The sequence below is a fragment of the Pelophylax lessonae genome (assembly GCF_965119305.1).
Source record: "Pelophylax lessonae genome assembly, chromosome: 1".
Lineage (NCBI taxonomy): Eukaryota > Metazoa > Chordata > Amphibia > Anura > Ranidae > Pelophylax > Pelophylax lessonae.
The window spans coordinates 253,811,814-253,831,570 of NC_138768.1; the positions used below are offsets into that span (position 1 = coordinate 253,811,814).

The 19,757-nt window shown below is 44.8% G+C and overlaps 1 protein-coding gene across 7 annotated transcripts in view; it reads left to right on the forward strand.

The window, feature by feature from the left end:
- LOC309562087 (E1A-binding protein p400-like) overlaps positions 1-19,757 on the forward strand; it is a 512,144-nt gene that overhangs the window by 99,895 nt on the left and 392,492 nt on the right. For all 7 annotated transcript variants that reach the window (XM_082266206.1, XM_082266208.1, XM_082266207.1 and 4 more), the window contains 2 exons: positions 33-424; positions 12,241-12,525. In XM_082266206.1, the coding sequence (XP_082122332.1) occupies positions 33-424; positions 12,241-12,525 (677 nt within the window). The remainder of the gene's footprint in view (positions 1-32; positions 425-12,240; positions 12,526-19,757) is intronic.

Consider the following 19,757-nt stretch of genomic DNA (forward strand, 5'->3'; position numbering starts at 1 on the left):
ATATGTTGTTGCGATACCTGTTTGTTTTCCAGGAGGAATGCCTCCTACTCCTCAGACTGTACAACTGACAGGACAGAAACAAAGCCAACAGCAATATGATCCCTCCAAGGGACCCCCAGTGCAAAATGCTGCCAGCCTTCATACTCCTCCTCCCCAGTTGCCTGGCAGAGTGCAGGCCTCCAATATTCCCATTTCTTCTCTACCCACTGCCCTGCATTTGGCACAGCAACAGCAGCAACTCACAGAAGGTCAAATTCAGCCACAGATCCAGGTGCAGGTCAAAGCCCAAGCAGCAGGTGTTCCTATTCAGTCTTCGCCACAGAATCAGCTGCCAGCCCAGATCTCACAGACTCTCCAGACAGCATTTCATGCACAGATACCCACTATGGCTACAACTCAACCACAAGGCACAGCTCAACAACAGGTACAGAAAAATCTGTTGTGGCTTTAATAAATGTTTAATTGAAACACATTTTCCATCCTCTGAAAGTAACCCCAACCAAAACTGTTTTGACTAGTTTTGAAAAGAGTGGGGAAGGGTTAGAATCTCTGTCAGACTTTTGTTGCTGTTGTTGTTTATGTCCCTTTGAGGGAGATTCTCATCAGATTGTATGTGTCCACCATAACAGTGAGGAACAGTGAGCAGAGTCTTTCTAAAACTGATGGTAATTAAACCACTTCTTGTAAATAATTTTGGAAAAGGCTAGAACGTCTTACAGGATTGTATTGCTCAAATGTAAAAAAAAAAAAAGGGCGCTAGGTATCAATTATCCTCCAGTGCCAAAAAATTAAATCAACACAACCTTAAAATTGTTACATATAATAATGCACCAAACTGTAAATATTAAATGTCCATGTGACAGTCCAGATGCCAATATCCACCAAGGTAAATCGTGATGAGTCTAAGAACTCCAAATCGTACTCTAATCATGCAATAAACTGTGCTGCAAAACATGTTGTCTTGTGATTCCATGCCACCCCCTTAGCACACTGACACTCACAGATACTTTGACCTAAATACTATGTGGGTCTGCCTGCACTTTAGTATAACAATTCCAAGCTCTGTGTCTCCACTTTCCTCCTTGTGGTCTAAGCTCCAATCAATCACTCAGGGACAAAAGATCAGAGATACTCTCATAGCACAACCAATGTTTAATATTAAAATATATGGTGTGCAAGGTCATAAAGGGTTGGTTTGCTGCTTGTGTTCATGTTATTTAGTATATTACAGAAATCAATAGAGAAAACAAACTCGTCTTAAACAACTGTTGTAACGTACTTGCAGCCAGAACATCCAGATGGCTGGAAAGGACCACAGTCCAGTCCCAGTTACATGTTTTATAATCAGGAGGGTGTAAAACATATGTTTACCCACATTAGGAGTAAGAAACAAGGAGGAATTTGGGAAGAGATGGGGAGAGTGGAAAAAGGTTAGAGGGTCCAAAAAAATTCTAGCAATTATCCCCTAAATACTTAAAAAGGTAACTTAACATATCAGATGTATAGGGGAAGAGGGTTGGAATTGGGGAGGCAGAGCATGACCGAGAGATAGAGAAGGGAAAGTAGGGAAAGGTTAGGTGGGGTGGAAGAAAGGAAAAAAGGGAAAGGTTTTATGCAAGAAGATGGTAAGAGGAGGAGGATAAGCTGAGTGTGTAGTCTGCATTCCAAAGAGGCTGTGAGGCTCTCCAAATCTTTGATATTATTATTTTTTTTTTTTTTAAGAATCACAATGGAACAGTTGGGGGAAGTTCCTGCTTCCATTGTGCCGTGGCGCAGGGTCAGGCTGTGTTTAGGAGATGGATCACTAGCGATTTTATTTATTTTTTATAGCTATCTCTAGGGAGAGAAGAATGGTGAAGTAGGTAAGCTGTCGAATTGTCCCCTAGGTTAGTCCAGTCAATTGTGTAAAAATTGCTCTCGCCTTTGTCCAGAAGCATCTGATTTTGCTTCATGACCAGAAGATATGGAAGAGTGTACCTTGTTCACATCTGCATTGCCAACACATACAAGATGTCTGAGGAAATATTTTCTGCAAGGCACTTTGTACTGCCTGGTCAAAATCTTACAGCTAGATTCTTGATCCTGACTAGTTGTAGAAAAACAATGAGAAAAAAAGAATATGTCAACTCTCTGTGTCAGGGAGAAAGAGGCTGCCAGATCTTTTTCCCATTTAGGCAAAAAGATTTCAGGAGTCAGATGGTTATATAAGAAGTTAATGAGCCTCTGAAACATTATGGGCTCAACTTCAAAAAGAGGCATTTGAATGGCGTCTGTCACTGATGTGATATACCTCACCTAAGAGTAGTAGAGAGAGTGGATAATCTGCTGGGGTCTGCAAGTATGGATTCAACAGGAACTGGATTTCTGGCACACTTTTAAGACATGTGTCATATAAGAAATCTTTGATGCCTCGTACACACGATCAAATAATCGGACAATTTAACGTTCGCATTTTGTTGTATGATACTAGTAATGAATTCAGCAATGCCTACTAAAACCTATGATTTTTTTTTTGTACGATTCTGGAAAAGCTTCCTGGTTGCACAGCTACTTATCAAATAGTGCAAAACAAAAGCAATGGCAGCCAGGCTTTTTCCTGGTTATTTTCATGTTTCTGATCATGCGTCATCTTTGTCTATCGATTTTTAGCGAACGCATACTGTACTGATTAAACGATTGTTGTTCACTGGGCTATCGTACGACAAAAGTTTTCGTGTTTGTCCCTTCGGATTTTGTTGGACGAAATGTCGTGATCGGCTGTCGAAAGCTGTGTACCAACGATCAGATTATTGTGCGATCAATTACAAAGCGATTTTTATCGTACGATTATCTGATTGTGTGTACGAGGCATAAGTCTGAAGGTATTATTATTAGAAATTGTAGAAATTGTCTGTAAAGGCCAGGGTTAAAATCTGGGTTGCATACAACAGGGGTCATTAAGGTGGCGGTTTGATCAGGTTTTGAAACCTGTGTCCCTGATGTGAAGACATTAAAGTAATACTAAGGCTACATTCACACCTGAGCGTAGCGTTTTTTTTACCGCGATTTACCGCGATTTTTTAACCGCGATTTACAGGCGTTTTTACAGGCGTTTTTTTGTGCAGGCGTTTTTAGATTGAATAGAAACCAATGGAAAACGCCTGTAAAAGAAGCTCATGTACTTTTTTGAGCGTTGGGTGTTTTGCTTACAGCGTCAAAACGCTCAGATGTGAGCAGGGGCCATTGAAATGAATAGGATTTGTCTTGTTGGGCGTTTTGAGAGCTGATCCTAGAGCAGAAAAACTCCCCAAAAACGCCTAGATGTGAACGGAGCCTAAAGTTTCAGCTTTAAGAAAAACAAAAAACAAACTGGCTGTGAGTAAATGGCTCCCGCTGCTGTGTCTTAGCTATTGAGGAGGGACAGACCAGGGGGAGCCTCTGCTCTCGTGCACATCACTGGAACGAGATTGGGCTCATGGAAAGTATTGGGTGGGGGGGATGGGGGGGGGGGGGTGCACACTGAAGGTTTTTTTACCTTCTTGCATAGAATGCTTGAAGGGAAAAATCCTTCAGTCTTTAGAACCACTTTAAGGGTTGGGCCTATTTTTGGATGGTTCCTAAGGTTTTAGTGTCTATCATCTTCACCCAAGGGAGATAACAAATAATGGAGATGGTAGAACTGAGTTGTTCCAAAGTAATCCATTTATGATCAAAATCTCCACACCAAGCCATCTCTCTGGCCCCTTGTGTAGCCTGATAGTATCTCAGAGAATCTGGAAAAGCCATTCTTCCTTATAGTTTAGGAGTTGTAGGATAAAATTCCAAATGTATTGCTTTCAGGTAGGGTGTTGATATAAGGATTGGAAGAGTTTGTGAAAGATATAGCATCTGGGGCATGATTTGCATTTTTCCCTAGTCAAGTAAACATATTTTTATGCCACTGCTTGAGTTTCTCTTTGATGGTCCGCAATAGTGTAAGGAAGTTAGCCTCAAAAATGTTGTCAATGGTGGGGTTGATTTTAGTCCCTAATAAAGGGTAAGGAGAAATTAGGAAGAAGCTAGGCCAGTCAAGTAGGAGACAGGGTTATGTTAAGGACTTCTGATGTCCCTTCACTTATCTATGGTCTGTGGTACAGGAAAAGAGTGTAAATTTCCTCAACACTGGCATCAGTAGAAACTTGACCTGTGGTTGTAAACCTACCCTAATCTATACAAAGCTTGTAGCTCAATTTACATCTTTGCAGGTACGACAGTGCACATGTGTTTTTGCGTATTTTTGCGCATCTCTTTTAGGGTAGCCCCATTTATTTTACTTTCAATAGGTTTTGTTTAAAGATTTTCCATCGAGAGCCCAGGAATGCTGGCAGGAGGGGGAGCCGAAGCCCCACAGTGCTGTAAAAGCTATTAAAGCTGCCTGTATCACTTTTTACATGAAAGCCTATCGCCGGCTGTAAAAAAAAAAAATTATACCAGGATCATGGCTGCAGTATATTGGGGTGCACATTTTTGCATGCATTCCCACAATGCACAAATGTGAATCTTGCCTATAGGTGGTTTGGCTTGCTTAGATGTGGTTTGCTTAGTTTGTTGTTTTATCTTCCAATCATTATGGCATATATTTGTTTATGTATGATACATATTTGTCCAGTTCTTTCAAATATTGCAGTATCTCCGAAAATAGATCAAAATGCTAATTACCGTATATACTCGAGTATAAGCAGACGTTATTAGCGTCGAGTATTAGCACGTTTTTTTTATGCTTAAAAAGTCCCCCTCGGCTTATACTCGAATCGGTCCCCACTTACCTTTCTCTGGTGCAGTGCGCATGTGTCGCCGCCGCTCAGGAAAGCCCATACATGTTCGGCTATTCCCAGGCAGACAGTGCATTCACAATGACGTGGTTTTAAATGTAAGGGGCCTCACCGAAAGGTAAGCGAGACTCCTCCGCAGCCCCTGCATCTCCTCAGGAGATGCAGTGCTGCGGGCATGGTACAGGAGATTCTCCTGTACTGTGCCTACAACACTGCATCTCCTGTACTATGCCACAGCCCTGCATCGCCTGTAACATCTCCTGTACCATGCCTGTACCATCTCCTGTACCATGCCTGTACCATCTCCTGTACCATCTCCTGTACCATGCCCACAGCCCTGCATCTCCTGTACCATCTCCTGTACCATGCCTGTACCATCTCCTGTACCATGCCCACAGCCCTGCATCTCCTGTACCATCTCCTGTACCATGCCTGTACCATCTCCTTTATCATGCCCACAGCCTTGCATCTCCTGTACCATGTCCGCAACCCCTTCACCATGCCCGCAGCCCCTGTTTTGGGTCTCGTGGTGGTCCAGTAGTCAATACGTTTTCCCAGTTTTTTTGTGGTAAAATTAGGTGCCTTCGCTTATATTCGGGTTGGCTTATACTCTAGTATATATGGTACTCTATCGTTCATTGACAGACGCAGCTCCATATTCTTCTTAACCACTGGGTTATGCTGCCCCCTACAGGAGTAGGACACTAGGCAGAAAAAAACGATTCCACGCCTGTGGGGCAGTACCTGATGGCATAAAACCACTCACTCCGCTATAGGATTCAGTTTGTTTCTGCCTAGTTTAGGAGTAGGACCTAGTTCCCGGCTGGGACTTCGGTCTTAGCTTGTTTTTTTATTTTAAAGGGAACCTTTGTTCAAATTTTAATTAAATTTTTTAGCTAGTTATGTTCCTTATGGCGCTTTTCCACTGCATGGAACCGTACCCTTTCGGCATGCTTTTGTGCTTTTCCACTGCTGGTACCGCATGGTATAGGGTCGGAACGGTTCGGTACGGTACGGTATAGGTTTGCTTTTCCACTGCATGGAACCGAACGGTACGGTACGGCTCTGAAAAAACAGTACCTACTCGATTGTGGTTCCAACAGGTACCAAACTGGTGCCATATCCCACAATCCTTTGCATGCAGTCACTACTAGCCACTGATTGGTCAGAGAATCCCACCCACCCCGTTGTTATCCCACTCACTTAACTTAGTAGTACTTTAGTGGAAAAGCAAACCTTTACCGTACCGAACCGTTCTGACACTATACCATGCGGTACCAGCAGTGGAAAAGCAAACCGGGCCAAGCAGGGCTGAGTAGAGCCGAGCCGGTACGAGCCGGTACTTGCAGTGGAAAAGTGCCATTAGAGAACTGCAATCAACAGCCGGACTTGGTTTCGGACTGGATATCCTAGATTCTTAAGGTCTCCCAGTCCGGCCAGCGAGTGTGTGCAGGTTATAGCCCCGCACTAGGCCTCGCCACGACAGAGCCCCAATGGTCGGGGGCTGGTCAGCGAGTGAAACACCTCACCGGGACGCACACGACCTGGTTCGGCCTAAGTCGCAGAGTGCCCCTTGGTGGTCAGCACCCCCACCACGAGAGGAGAGGTAGTCTGTGCGGAGTGGCGCCCACCCGATTGTCGTTGGTATGGTGAGTAGTGTTCCCCCATAGCTCTTGCGGTCTCAGGGTGGACGTGGGCCCCTCCTTGGTATGGTCAGACCCCCAGGTTCCCTTCCATTTACCCCAGCCTCTCTAACAGTCACGGTGGTCTTTTGGCCCCAACCTATCCCCACGCCCCCCCCCCTCCCGGGGTTAGGTAGGAGCTGGCCTTGCCACCTGCTCCAGTAAGGGGAGGGGGTGGATGCGGTTGTTGCTGACCGGCTGTCCGGATCGCACACGGGGGTCTTTGAGCAAGTTCCCAGCCCCCTGGGAGTTAGTGACTGGGGCAGGGATTTCCTTTGGGTTTCCCTGCGGTGGTTATAGGCTTGGGGGGAGTAGATGTTTCTTCATCCACGGGTCTACGCCTCACCTGGCTAGATCGGGCTGAAAATTGAGGCCGCGGCTTCGCAGCCTACTCGCAGCTGTCCGGGTACCTGTCCAAGCTGTCCGAGGAGCTGACTAATTTGTCCGAGTGCCTGACCAAGCTGACCGGCAGATGCCGTCGGATCGCCTCACGCAGCCGGATCAGGCCAAAAATTGAGGCCATGGCTTGCGGCTTACTTGCGGCTGATGGAGCTAGCTGTCTGAGTGACTGACCAAGCTATTCGGGCGACTGACCAGGCTGTCCGAGCTGCTGATCAAGCTGACAGAGCTGAAGGCAAACTCGCGACCGGATCGGGCCTCAAATTTAGGCCGCTGCTTTGTGGCCTACTCGCGGCTGGCTGTCCAAGCTGCTGACCGAGCTGTTGACCAGGCTGTTTGAGCTGCTGCTTAGGGTGATAGAGCAGCAGATGGGCTTCTGCTCCCCCCCCCTCCCGGGGGGGTTGGACATATGGACTGCCTGGCGCCCCCTTGGATCGGGGCGGGGTGTGTGGGGGCATTGTTGTGTGGGGGTACTCTGCCTGCGCATCTCCGTCACAGCAGCCCCCCTCTTCCCCTTTATAGGGGGCTATGTCCTTTATGTTGGGCAACCCTTAGGTCTAATGGGGGTCCTTTTGTGGAACTTTAGCCGACTCCTTACAGGACTGTGGTCGGCGACCTCCCCTGGTTGTTATGCTCTCAGGGTGAGCTTAGCATATAGCGACTCTACTGGGTCTGTGTCCATCCTCTTCGGTGAGGATGATTCCTTTTTTTTACTGCACATGCGCATGCAAGGGCGCTGGTGGATGCACTGATTGTATCGGTGCAAAAAATTTTAACATGGGGGCGCCGGTCCCCTCGGGGCCCGCAGATCCCTTTAAAAGCGGCAAAGGTATTCCTTTTTCCCGCATACTGTGACAAAATTGTTGCGAGTCAGTGCAGTTGTTCTAAACGCAATAATGGTAACCACGCATTGTGTGGCTAAAAAGCTGGTCTGCGGACCAGGCTTCTAAAGAGGCTCTATCAGATCTCCCCTTTATGGGCGACTGCCTATTCTGGTCTTTTTTCTCAAAGAACTCACAGGTGGGAAGAGTACTCTTCTTCCTGTATCCACTAAGGGCAAGTCACCGCGTAATAGACAGGGCCCTTATTTTTCAGACCCAGTAGAGCCGCTATATACTAAGCTCACCCTGAGAACATAACAACCAGGGGAGGTCGCCGACCACAGTCGGCCCCTTCCTGCCTTAGGCACGCAGGAGAAAGGACCTAAGCCATTTAGGTCATCTTGGGGTTCCAAGAAGACGTGGTCGAGTAAGCCGAGAACAGCCTCTCCAGATCTGCGGACAAATCTCAGTCTGCATGAAGGGACTCCCTCACCCGTATCTTGGGTGAGGGGACATCTTTGTTTTCTGTCTGGAACCAGGGACCTCCTTGATTCAGGAAAAATGGGCCCACGAGCTGCTCCGATCGGGTTACAACGTGTAATTTAGGTCCCGACCATTGAACAGATTCTTCCCGTCCAATCTACCCCTTTTTTCAGATCGGTTAAGGGATCTACAAGAGGCGGTACAAGATCTGCTGTTGCAAAGGGCGATTGTGCTGGTTCCCTCTCGGGAACTCTTTAAGGGCTTTATTCAAACCTGTTTACTGTTCCCAGGAAAGAAGGGTAGTGCGTCCACTTCTTGACCTCAAAGCTCTGATTTGCTTTGTGTGAGTACAGAGGTTTAGAATGGAGACCATTCACACGGTAGTGGCGTTCCTATACCAGGGGGACTTTTTGGCCTCTATCAATATCGAGGATGCATATCTGCACATCCCTATTTACGCTGGACACCAGCATTTTATTTGCTTCGCTGTAAGAGAGGAACATTATCAATTTGTGGCGTTACCCTTTGGTCTCGCCTCTGCCCCCAGGGTATTCACCAGCGTGTTGGCTCCAGTATTGGCATTACTGTGACAGAGAAGGAATGCAGTACTAGGGTACCTGGACGATCTCCTCTTAAGAGCAGACTCCCACTCACTTCTGGTGGGCGATCTGTCAATCACTGTACGGACGCTGCAAGACTTCGGTTGGACCATCAATTTCAGAAAATCTGCTCTGGTCCCAGCCTCAAAAATTGGTTTATCTGGGACTGACTCTGCCTCAGCAAGAGTGTTTCTTCCCCAGGAAAAGCTGCAAAAGTTGGAGAGGGCGATTCGGTTGCTGTTATCCAGCAATCTGTCCTCATTGCGGACTTGCATGAAAGTTCTAGGCCTGATGGTGTCTACCTACGGGGCGGTTCCATTTGCTCAGTTCCACACGAGACCTCTGCAAAGGGGTAGTCTTGTCAAGTGGAACAGGAATCCAAAATCTTTGGACAATCTAAATTCGGTTGAGTCAAAACGCAAGAAGTACTCTTCTGTGGTAGCTCTGTTCCTGGGCCCTGCATCAAGGCAAGGCCTTCTTCCATTGTATTGGACTGTGGTAACCATGGATGCCAGCTGTGTGTCCATGAGACCTGGACTCTGAAAGAGTCCAGACTTCTGATCAATTTTCTGGAACTCAGAGCGATAAAGCTTTGCTTGAGTCACTGGACAAATCGTCTGCAGGGTTGTCCAGTTGTCATGTCAATCATCAAGGGGGCACCAAGAGTGTCCTGGCAGCCCGGGGGTTGGCCGAGATCTTAATATGGACAGAAAATTTTGTTCCAGCCCTCTCTGCCATGCATATACCTGGAATAGGGAACTGGCAGGCGGATTATTTGAGTTGTTAGGTGTTGGATCAGGGGGAATGGCCCCTGCACCCAGAGGTGTTTAACCTGTTGTGTGTCCGGTGGGGGACACCCGATGTAGACCTGTTAGTTTCTGGGCTCAACGAGAAGGTACAGAGGTTTGTATCCAGGTCTCGGGATCCTCTGGCCGACGCCACAGACGCATTGGTGGCTCCTTGGGGTCAGTGGCGGCGGATCTATGCATTCCGGTCATTCTGGTGGCCCCAGACTGGCCTCGCTGGTCTAGGTACCTAGATCTGGTAAGGTTGGTCGCCGATGCTCCTTGGAGACTTCCTCTCAGGGAAGATTAGTTGTCTCAAGGGCTGATCTTCCATCCTGCTTTACAGTCGCTGGCTTTAATGGCGTGGCTGTTGAAAGCCAGGTATTAAAGGATAGAGTCTTTCTGACTCAGTGATTCCTACACTGTTGAAGGCTAGAAAATCTATCTCCAGGAAGATTTATCATTGTACATGGAAATCGTACATCTCATTGTGTGAATCGATTAAGGTGCATCCACTCTCCTTTTTAGTAGCTAGGATATTGGCTTTCCTCCAAAGAGGGGTTCAGCAGCGGTTGGCCTTGGGTACTATTAAATGCCAGGTGTCGGCTTTCGCAGTGTTTTTTCAACACCCTTTAGCTACGCAGTCTATGATTCGCACTTTTATCCAGGGAGTTCGTCATGTGGCTCCTCCGATACGGTCCCCGTTACCTCCGTGGGATCTTAACTTAGTACTGTCTGTTCTTCAAAAACCTCCTTTTTGAAGAACGTAGGGAGCCTCTGCTTACACTGTCACAGAAGGTAGCCTTTTTGGTGGCTATTACCTCTGCCTGCAGATTTTTTGAATTTGAGACGCTGTCCTGTCGTTCTCCTTCTCTGGTGGACCACAGAGATTAAGTGGTACTTCAACCTAATCAGTCGTTCTTCCTAAGGTGGTTTCTGATTTCCATTGAATGAAGACATTGTGCTGCCTTCACTCTGTCCTAAGCCCAAGCATCCCAAGAAAAAAGCCTTGCTTTCTTTGGCTGTGGTTTTGGGCAGTTAGGGTTTGCCTGACGTTTACTGAGTCTTTCAGGAAAACAGACTCTTTTTGTCCTCACAGAAGGACCTTGGAAGGGATTGGCTGCATCTGCTGCGACCATATCCAGATGGATCAGGCATATTCACTTAAGGGTCAGGTTCCTCCTTTCCCTGTAAGGGCGCATTCTGCTAGGGCGCTGAGTGCCTCTTAGGCCTTTCGCCATCAGGCGTCAGTAATATAAGTTTGCAAGGTGGCAGCTTGGTTGTCTGTGCACATGTTCACTAAATTCTACAAAGTAGAAGTGTTGGCGTCCTCGAATGCTTCTTTTAGCTGCAAGGTTTTGCAGGCTGCTGTTTAAAAGAGCATTTTTTCTCTTTGAGGGTGTATGTTGTTTCTAGGTGAGTTCCTGGTTGAGCTCCATGTTACCTGGTTGGCTAAGTTTAGCCTTTGTGGAATTACGTTCTTCCTCTGCGTTGTTTTCATACCCCTCATGCAAATACTGTGCTTTGGGACTTCCCAATGGTTAAGAAGAATATGGAGCTGCGTCTGTCAATGAAAGATAGAGAAAACTGGATTTTTGACTTACCGTAAAATCCTTTTCTCTGAAGTTAATTGAAAGACGCAGCACCCGCCCCTCTATTTCTGAGTGGGTTGGGGTTTTTACTTCTTACACTGCTTGCAACAAAACTGAATCCTATAGCAGAGTGATTTGTTGTATGCCTTCAGGGACTGCCCCATCGGCGTGGTAACATTTTTTCCTGCCTAGTATCTTACTCCTGTAGGGGCAGCATAACCCAATGGTTAAGAAGAATATGGAGCTGCGTCTGTCAATGAACTTCAGAGAAAAGGATTTTACGGTAAGTCACAAAACATTTTTTTTCACCCTATGCTCTGATAATTCAGTTTCGAAAATAGCGTTATAAGTACTACCTTGATATTACATGTAAACAGCAGCTGGAAAACTGGCTCACGTGCAGCAGCTGTTAGATGCTGAAAAAGAAAGTAGATGGGTTGCAAAAGGACTTGCACATAATTTTGCTAGAAGAGTCAAGCCCATGTTGGAATTGTTACCCATGAGCAGTGGACTGGACTAAACATTTCCAGGTACTGAATGACAAGCCTGAGGCTGGTCAGTCAGCAGTGACAGCATGCTTAGCCAACCCATCTGTTGTCATCATGTCTTACTGTAGTTCTAGCTGACACAATAGTGTAAGGGTGACAACGCTGCAGTGCTTGGCATAACACAGGGAAAGTGTTTTCATCCTTTTAAAGGAAATGCATCAGGAACAGATCTGCTGACAGGATCACCAGGTATCTTTTTTAGTTTCAGAAGGACTAATAGACTGGGTAATGTTATTTTTATTGGAGCCCTTATAACATATTAAGTTTTGTACATTGCCAATAGTTCTATTTCAGTTAACTGCGTTTGTTATCAGATGTGTGGGGGTGCCATTAAGAATTAATGGCATCGCCAAGCCTGTGCAACATGTTTCTGTGCATATCAGGAAAGCACATGATTTTGCGCTGGTTCCTGACAAGGCAGAGTGTGAAAGTAGGCTTCGAGACCATGTAAATCCGCCTACAGACACTTCCAATCTTATTTATTGACATTGTTTGTGAAGTTATTTATAATTCATTGGTGAACCTTTTCATTCTTTACTAGACTGTCACCCTGATGAGGCCAACCACAGAATCTCCACAGCAAAAACTTACCAGCAGCTCTCAGCCCTCATCTTTTGTAGCCCCAGCCGCCATCTCTACTAGTAGTCCTGTTGCATCTTTCTCTCTGCCAACAAACAGAACCAATCAAACTGCAAACAAAGCTGTATCCTCCACATCTCCCAAAGCCTCAGGATCTGCGTTAGCAGCAACTGTCAAAGTGCAAACCTCATTGCAGAGCATTACTGGAGTATCTCCAGAAAACACTCAAGACAAGTCAGTAGAACAGGTAAAATTGGTATATCTGGACTTTAAAATATTGTCCCTGAAGCCTGGAGTGAAAGTTGCACTATTTTTGAAACTACAGTATCTCACAAAAGTGAGTACACCTCTCACATTTTTGTAAATATTTTTTTATATCTTTTCATATGACAACACTGAAGAGATGACCCTTTGTTACAATGTAAAGTAGTGAGTGTACAGCTTGTATAAATTTACTGTCCCTTCAAATTAACTCAACACACAACCATTATTGGCTAAACCGCTGGCAACAAAAATGAGTATCAATATTTTGTGTGGCTACCTTTATTTTCCAGCACTGCCTTAACCCTCTTGCGCATAGAGTTTACCAGAGCTTCACAGGTTGCCACTGGAGCCCTCTTCCACTCCTGCGTGATGACATCACGGAGCTGGTGGATGTTAGAGACCTTGCGCTCCTCCACCTTCCATTTGAGGATGCCCCACAGATGCTCAATAGGGTTTAGGTCTGGAGACATGCTTGGCCAGTCCATCACCTTTACCGTCAGCTTCTTTAGCTAGGCAGTGGTCGTCTTGGAGGTGTATTTGGGGTCATTATCATGTTGGAATACTTCCCTGCTTGCTATGTGTAACATCTTAACAAGCTCAAACCTATTCTCTCCTCCTTACACTGTTGTTTGATTGGTTGATGTGTAAGAGTTAATTGGGACCTCTGGTGGTTTGGGCTACTGCCCACCCCTTGATGAACTAGAAATATAATATGTTTTTCTGCAACCCTGATTGATGGTTTTCTGGGTACAAACCTCTATACTCGAGCTACATATACTAACCTATATTCAATGTTTGCTTGTTAACCACTTGCGGCCCGCCCTCCGTCAAATGACGGCGGAGCGACGCTGCTGTAGTTCTGGGACGACGTCATATGACGTGTGAAATAATATTTGTGTGAAAAAAATGATAAAAATTTAATTTGGGTACAGCATTGCATGACTGTGCAATTGTCATTCAAAGTGTGACAGCGCTGAAAGCTGAAAATTGGCCTGGGCAGGATGGGGGTGAAAGTGCCCTGTATTGAAGTTGTTAAGCCCTTCAGGTGTCTGATTGCCTCCAAGCTAAGATTGTCTACCTCTTCCTGAGGCTGGCTTAATTGATCTCCAGGTCTATGCTTGTTAAGACCTTAGATAATGGGAGACCTGGACTCACTCCCAACTGTGTGTGGGCTAACTACGCCTACTCATACTTATGCAATGGTAGGGAAACAGATACTACTACTGTGGTGTATGCACCGCGACTTTTTGTTGGTCTTATGACTGTACCCTATTGCTAACCAGATATGCGCAACATTGACGTTAGCAGTGCCTCTGCGTTATATGACTATACCTTGTTGCTAATTACAAACGCACAACATTGATGTTGTTAGTGTCTTTCTGTTTTGACTGTACCTTGTTGACAATCAGAAATGCACAACATGGACGTTTTGGTGTCTTTCTGATATATAACTATACCTTGTGGCTTATCAGAAATGCACAAATTTGAAGTTTGTATCTTTTCTGTGTAATTTTGGTTATATGACTGTACCTTGTCAGGGATCAACAATACACAGCATAAGTTTGTGTCCCTTCTGTCTTTATATTGGTTATATTGCTGATCTTGCTACACTTCAAAAATACACAACATGGATGTTTTTGTGTTTTTTCTGTTTTTACATTTGGCTGCGCATCTGAATACTCAACAGTGAAGACGGTTTGTGTCTTCCTATTTATATTTATTATATAGCCCTAGCTTATTGCAGTTTTAAAATACACAACATTGAAGTTTATGTTGTGTCTTTTCTGGGTTGGTCTATCTAGCTGAATCTCAGAAATACACAACATTGTTGTCTATGCTTAAGTCTTTTGTCTACATCTATTTTCGGGTGCTGTGCGTCAGTATTGCACAATGCATGATCTTCTATGTTTGTGATATTAGTTATACATGTATCACTTTTATTTCAGACCTTATTTTCCCAGGGACATTGATGGGCCAGGAGTTCTGGCTGCAGAAACCTCAGATGTCAGAAAATTCAATCCCTTACATTTGGGCATACCAGAGGCATTCCCTCTGCTTGAAACCTGGTAAGGTTGTAGGACACTAGAAGAAGGTTAAAAAAACCTCCTCCTCTTTCCTTTAAGAACTTTGTTCATAGAAGTATTATGGCCTAAGGATGCAGTATCAGAACTTATTTGACCTGTATACCCAACTTAAAACGTTAAAGTTCTATATGTATCCTTCAGATCACTCTCTTGGTGTAACTGGTTGTAGTAAGCCAATGTGAGTGTTCTGCTGCTGTCATGGACTTACTATGAAGTAGGGATCTGCTTAATGTATCCCTTGTCAGTACCAAAGGGAACCCAATGGTGTTGAAGTAGATTATGGTTTCAGACATCAGGTTGGACACCTGATCTCTACGGCATGATTAAAAACATTCTTTTACCAAGCTCCTTTCCTCCTAATTTATTGCATTTGCATGCAGGTCTATATGGAGGGGATTATGGTTCCAGGCATCAGGTGGGACACCCGATCTCTACGGTATGGTTAAAAAATTATTTTACTAAGCGCCTTCCTGCTTAATTTTATTGCATTTGTGGGCAAGTGTATAGGGAGTTTTCTGGTATATAGAGCATTTTCACAGCTGACATGCCAACATTCAGATGTGAGGGAAGTCATCGGTTGGTGTACTTTGGGTACATACCTGTCCAGCTTTCTGAGCCTTCCCTTGATCTATTTCCCTTAAGTGGGCTTCCCTTTACACATAACTATGGGAAAGAAATAAGTAATAATTTAAAGGGGGCCTGCAAGGGTTGTCTGTCAGGGAGCCTCTTTTTTAATCATTCTCCTGAACAGAGTAGTGTTTAAGCCAGATCTGCTTTTTTGATCAAAGTAGTGTCTTTGTTTCACAGAACAAGTCTTGCATTAGTCTTTTTAGTGGTCCTAAGAAGTGGTACAGACAGGATAGACCACGATTGCTAGATGATTTAGACAGTCAGTCTTGCTAAGCTACTGATTTCACAGGTTTTCTGATTCCATCTTTAAGTTACCACTCCACATAGGTCATGCATCCGAAGCAGAGAAGGCAGAGACTTCAGAGGGGCAAACATGCTGATTAGGCTCTTGATCCAAGATATCTTCATCACTCATAATGGAGTGGAGGTAAAACGCGATGCAAGCCTGGCATTTGGCCGGAAGATCTTGCAGGCAGTGGTTCCACCCTAGGGTAGGCCTGTGGTTACTTTATTATCCTCTCATGTGTTGCCGTCCTGGAAGGGGAAGGGGGAAAACCAACTGTTAGACTTACTGGCAACGGTGTTTCTATGAACCTTCCAGGACAGCAGGCCTACTTCCCGCCCAGTTAAAAAGGTGAGGAAAGAATGTAAACAATAGGTGGTGAGTACCTAAGAGAATGTATACCCCTTGTGAATCGGTTGGGAGAACTACTTTTTTAAAACTGAGGGCCAAGGGGAAGGGTGGGGCCTTTAAACAGCTATGACCTGATTGTGTTTCCTGTGGGATGGACCCTTTCATCTCTCATGTATTGCCGTCCTGGAAGGTTTGTAGAAACACAGTTACCGGTAATTCTAACGGTCGTTTTTTTCAGATCCTCAGAGAGTTCTTTGCCAGGAGGTGCCATATTGAACTTCCAGTGAACAGTATGAGAGAGTGAGAGCGATGACACCAAATTTAACATACCTGCTCCCCATTCATGCCTAAGACTTTGTAACACTAACGAGCCACATGACATCGGGGAGGGAAAATGAGTAGTTTGGCCCAAGGTCTCTAACATCTGCCAGCTCTGTGATGTCGTCATGCAGGAGTGGAAGAGGTCTCCAGTGGCAACCTGTGAAGCTCTGGCTTCACAGGTGCCCAAGAGGGTTAAGGCAGTGCAGGAAAAAAAAAGGTGGCCACACAAAATATTGATACTTTGGGCCCAATTTGGACATTTTAACTTAGGGGTGTATTCACTTTTGTTGCCAGCGGTTTAGCCAATAATGCCTGTGTGTTGAGTTATTTTAAGGGGACAGCAAATTTACACTGTTATACAAGCTGTACACACACTACTTTACATTGTAGCAAAGTGTAATTTCTTCAGTGTTGTCACATAAAAAGATAAAATAAAATAATTACAAAAATGTGAGGGATGTACTCACTTTTGTTAGATACTGTATGTAAATGATTTGTGCCTTTAAATTGATTTAATAAAAGGTTAAAGCGGAGTTCCGGGCAGAAAATTTTTGTTACCTAAAAATACCCCTGGGACAGTCAGGGCTAGTGCATCTAAGCAACTATAGCCTCTTAACTGTCCCCAGTTTCACTTACCTGTAAGAATAAATATTTACCTTGAAAATGTCTTGTCAAGCGCTGCCATCTCAGGTGTGGTCAGCTGAAGCCGGAGCGTCCCTCTTCGTGTCCTCTTCGGTGACATTGAAGTCCCAGAATTCCCTGCTCGTCACTTCTGGTGCAGGTGCATGCCCAAAAGCTGTTCAGCAGGGAATGACACGCCTGCATCGGAAGTGACAAGTGACTCTGGTGCAGGCGCATTGACTCCTGGAATCAATGACGCTCATCTCCCAAGAGTCAATGCAAGGAGGAAGTGACATTGTGGGCCGTGTCCCCAGAGGGAAGAAGAGGAAGGAAGGTAAGTATATTTTCATTAAAAACAAGGTAAGTGAAACAAAAAGAAAATGTAATTATCTAATTCTTTTTTAGGTTTTTTAAAGCAAGCGGATGGTGCAAAGAAAATTTTTAGGGTGGAACTCCGCTTTAAGAAAAATACACTAATTTGAAAAGTCATAGCTTTGGAATATCACTTGATAAAGCATTTTCTTCTAGGATTCATGCAGAGTGCAGAAATATGTGTCAGTCTGTCAGAATTATTAGTTACTTGATATTACTTAACCACTTAAGGCCTGGAAGGCTTTACCCCCTTAAAGGACATGTAAACTCAGTACAAGCACAGTTCATTTAAAATGACATGTGAAAACCATAATCAAATGGAGCTGTGTGAAGTGTGAAAGATAAACATTTTATACCTTTTTATGAGGTTTTATCCTGTGATCACGTGACTGCATCGTCCTCCTTCAGTTCTCTCTCCCTCTAAAGGGGTCGTGTCGCAATAGTAAGTGGGCAGGCAGGCAACATCTGATGTCACACACAGCAGGGACGTGCATTCTCTGTGTCTGCATAGCAGTCTCCTATCTGTATTACACATAGCCTGCAGCTCTCCTCCCTCTCTGTAATCACTTGCTGGCCAGCTCCTATCCCCCGTCCTGCTGCCATTTTCCACCATCACACAGTGCCCCAACATATACTGGATTCCTGATAATAATCTGCAGTCCTCTCCCATCTTCAGTCACCCGTAATCCAGCTCTTTCTTCAACTCCTGCAGATGATCTCCACCTCACACTGTGCCCTTAATACACTGACTCTAGCTGAGAGTCTGATCAGTCTGCAGTCCTCTGTTACAAAGGCTTCAATCTTTTCCTGCAGCTGTTCTCACACACAGTATAAACACAGTTTCTACACTTTAAAACTGCTTCTTTACTGATCCTTATCCATCTGGGGTGATGTGTGATTAGGGGCTGACAGATCAGACACAGAGGGGAAGAAAATTCCTGCATTTGCACTGTAGTGTAGGCAGTGAGTCTCTGCTGTCTATGTGAGCAGAGCAAACCCGGGAGGGGGCATGACACTACACAGACTACAGCAAATAGAGGATGCCTAGCGTAGGTTCGGCCCCGCTATATCTCCTAGCAGGCACGCAAGGGATGCAAACTAACCACGCTATAAGGGATCTGCCATCATGGCTAACGTGGTCAGTTTGAAACAGGAACTCAGGGAACTGTCAGAATGAGCAGATATTTTTCAGCATCCTGCTAAATAAAAAAAAAGTTACAGACAACACTTGCTAATCAGTAGGCATAATAGAAAGCATATACATGTATAGGTTTCTCTTTCGTTCATTGACGGACACAGCTCCTGATTCTTCTTAACCATTGGGTTTCAGGAGTAGGACACTAGGCAGGAAAAAGCTTGACTACGCCTATGGGCAGTCCTAGGGTGTATACACCCACAATCAGCTATAGGCATTCAGTTTTTTCTGCCTAGTCAGGGGTAAGCACCTACAGTATCTCACGAAAGTGAGTACACCCCTCAAAGTTTTGTAAATATTTAATTATATCTTTTCATGTAACAACACTGAAGAAAGGACACTTTGCTACAATGTAAAGTAGTAAGTGTACAGCTTGTATAACAGTGTAAATTTGCTGTCCCCTCAAAATAACTCGACACACAGCCATTATTGGCTAAACTGCTGGCAACAAAAATTAGTACACCCCTAAGTTAAAATGTCCAAATTGGGCCCAAAGTATCAATATTTTGTGTGGCCACATTTATTTTCCAGCACTGCCTTAACCCTCTTGGGCATGGAGTTCACCAGAGCTTCACAGGTTGCCACTGGAGTGCTCTTCCACTCCTCCATGACGACATCACGTAGCTGGTGGATGTTAGAGACCTTACGCTCCTCTACCTTCCATTTGAGGATGCCCCACAGATGCTCAATAGGGTTTAGGTCTGAAGACATGCTTGGCCAGTCCATCACCTTTACCCTCAGCTTCTTTAGCAAGGCAGTGGTTGTCTTGGAGGTTAGTTTGGGGTCGTTGTTGTGTTGGAATACTGCCCTGCAGCCCAGTCCCTGAAGAAAGGGGATCATGCTCTACTTCAGTACGTATGTCACATTACATGTTGGCATTCTTGGTTCCCTCAATGAACTGTAGCTCCCCAGTGCCGGCAGCACTCATGCAGCCCCAGACCATGACACTCCCACCACCATGCTGACTGTAGGCAAGACACCAGTGTTAATTTCATCGACTAAAACCGACTAAAACGTTTTCGTCGACTAACACAATTCAGATGACTAAAATACGACTAAGACTAAAATGGCATTTTAGTCTTAAGACTAAAATACGACTAAAACTAAAATGGCATTTTAGTCAAAAGACTATAACTAAAACTAAATCGAAATTTGCTGCCAAAAATTAACACTGGTGCATGCTCAAAGCATAAATAATAACATATTCGATTTTTCACTCCAGGACCAGCAGAAATTGTAGAGAAATGCTTAAATAATGCATTACAAATTACAATTGAACTACACCCATTTGATTATAGATGACTAAAATGAGTTTTAGTCGACTAAAATGTAGGGCGTTTTAGTCGACTAAAATATAC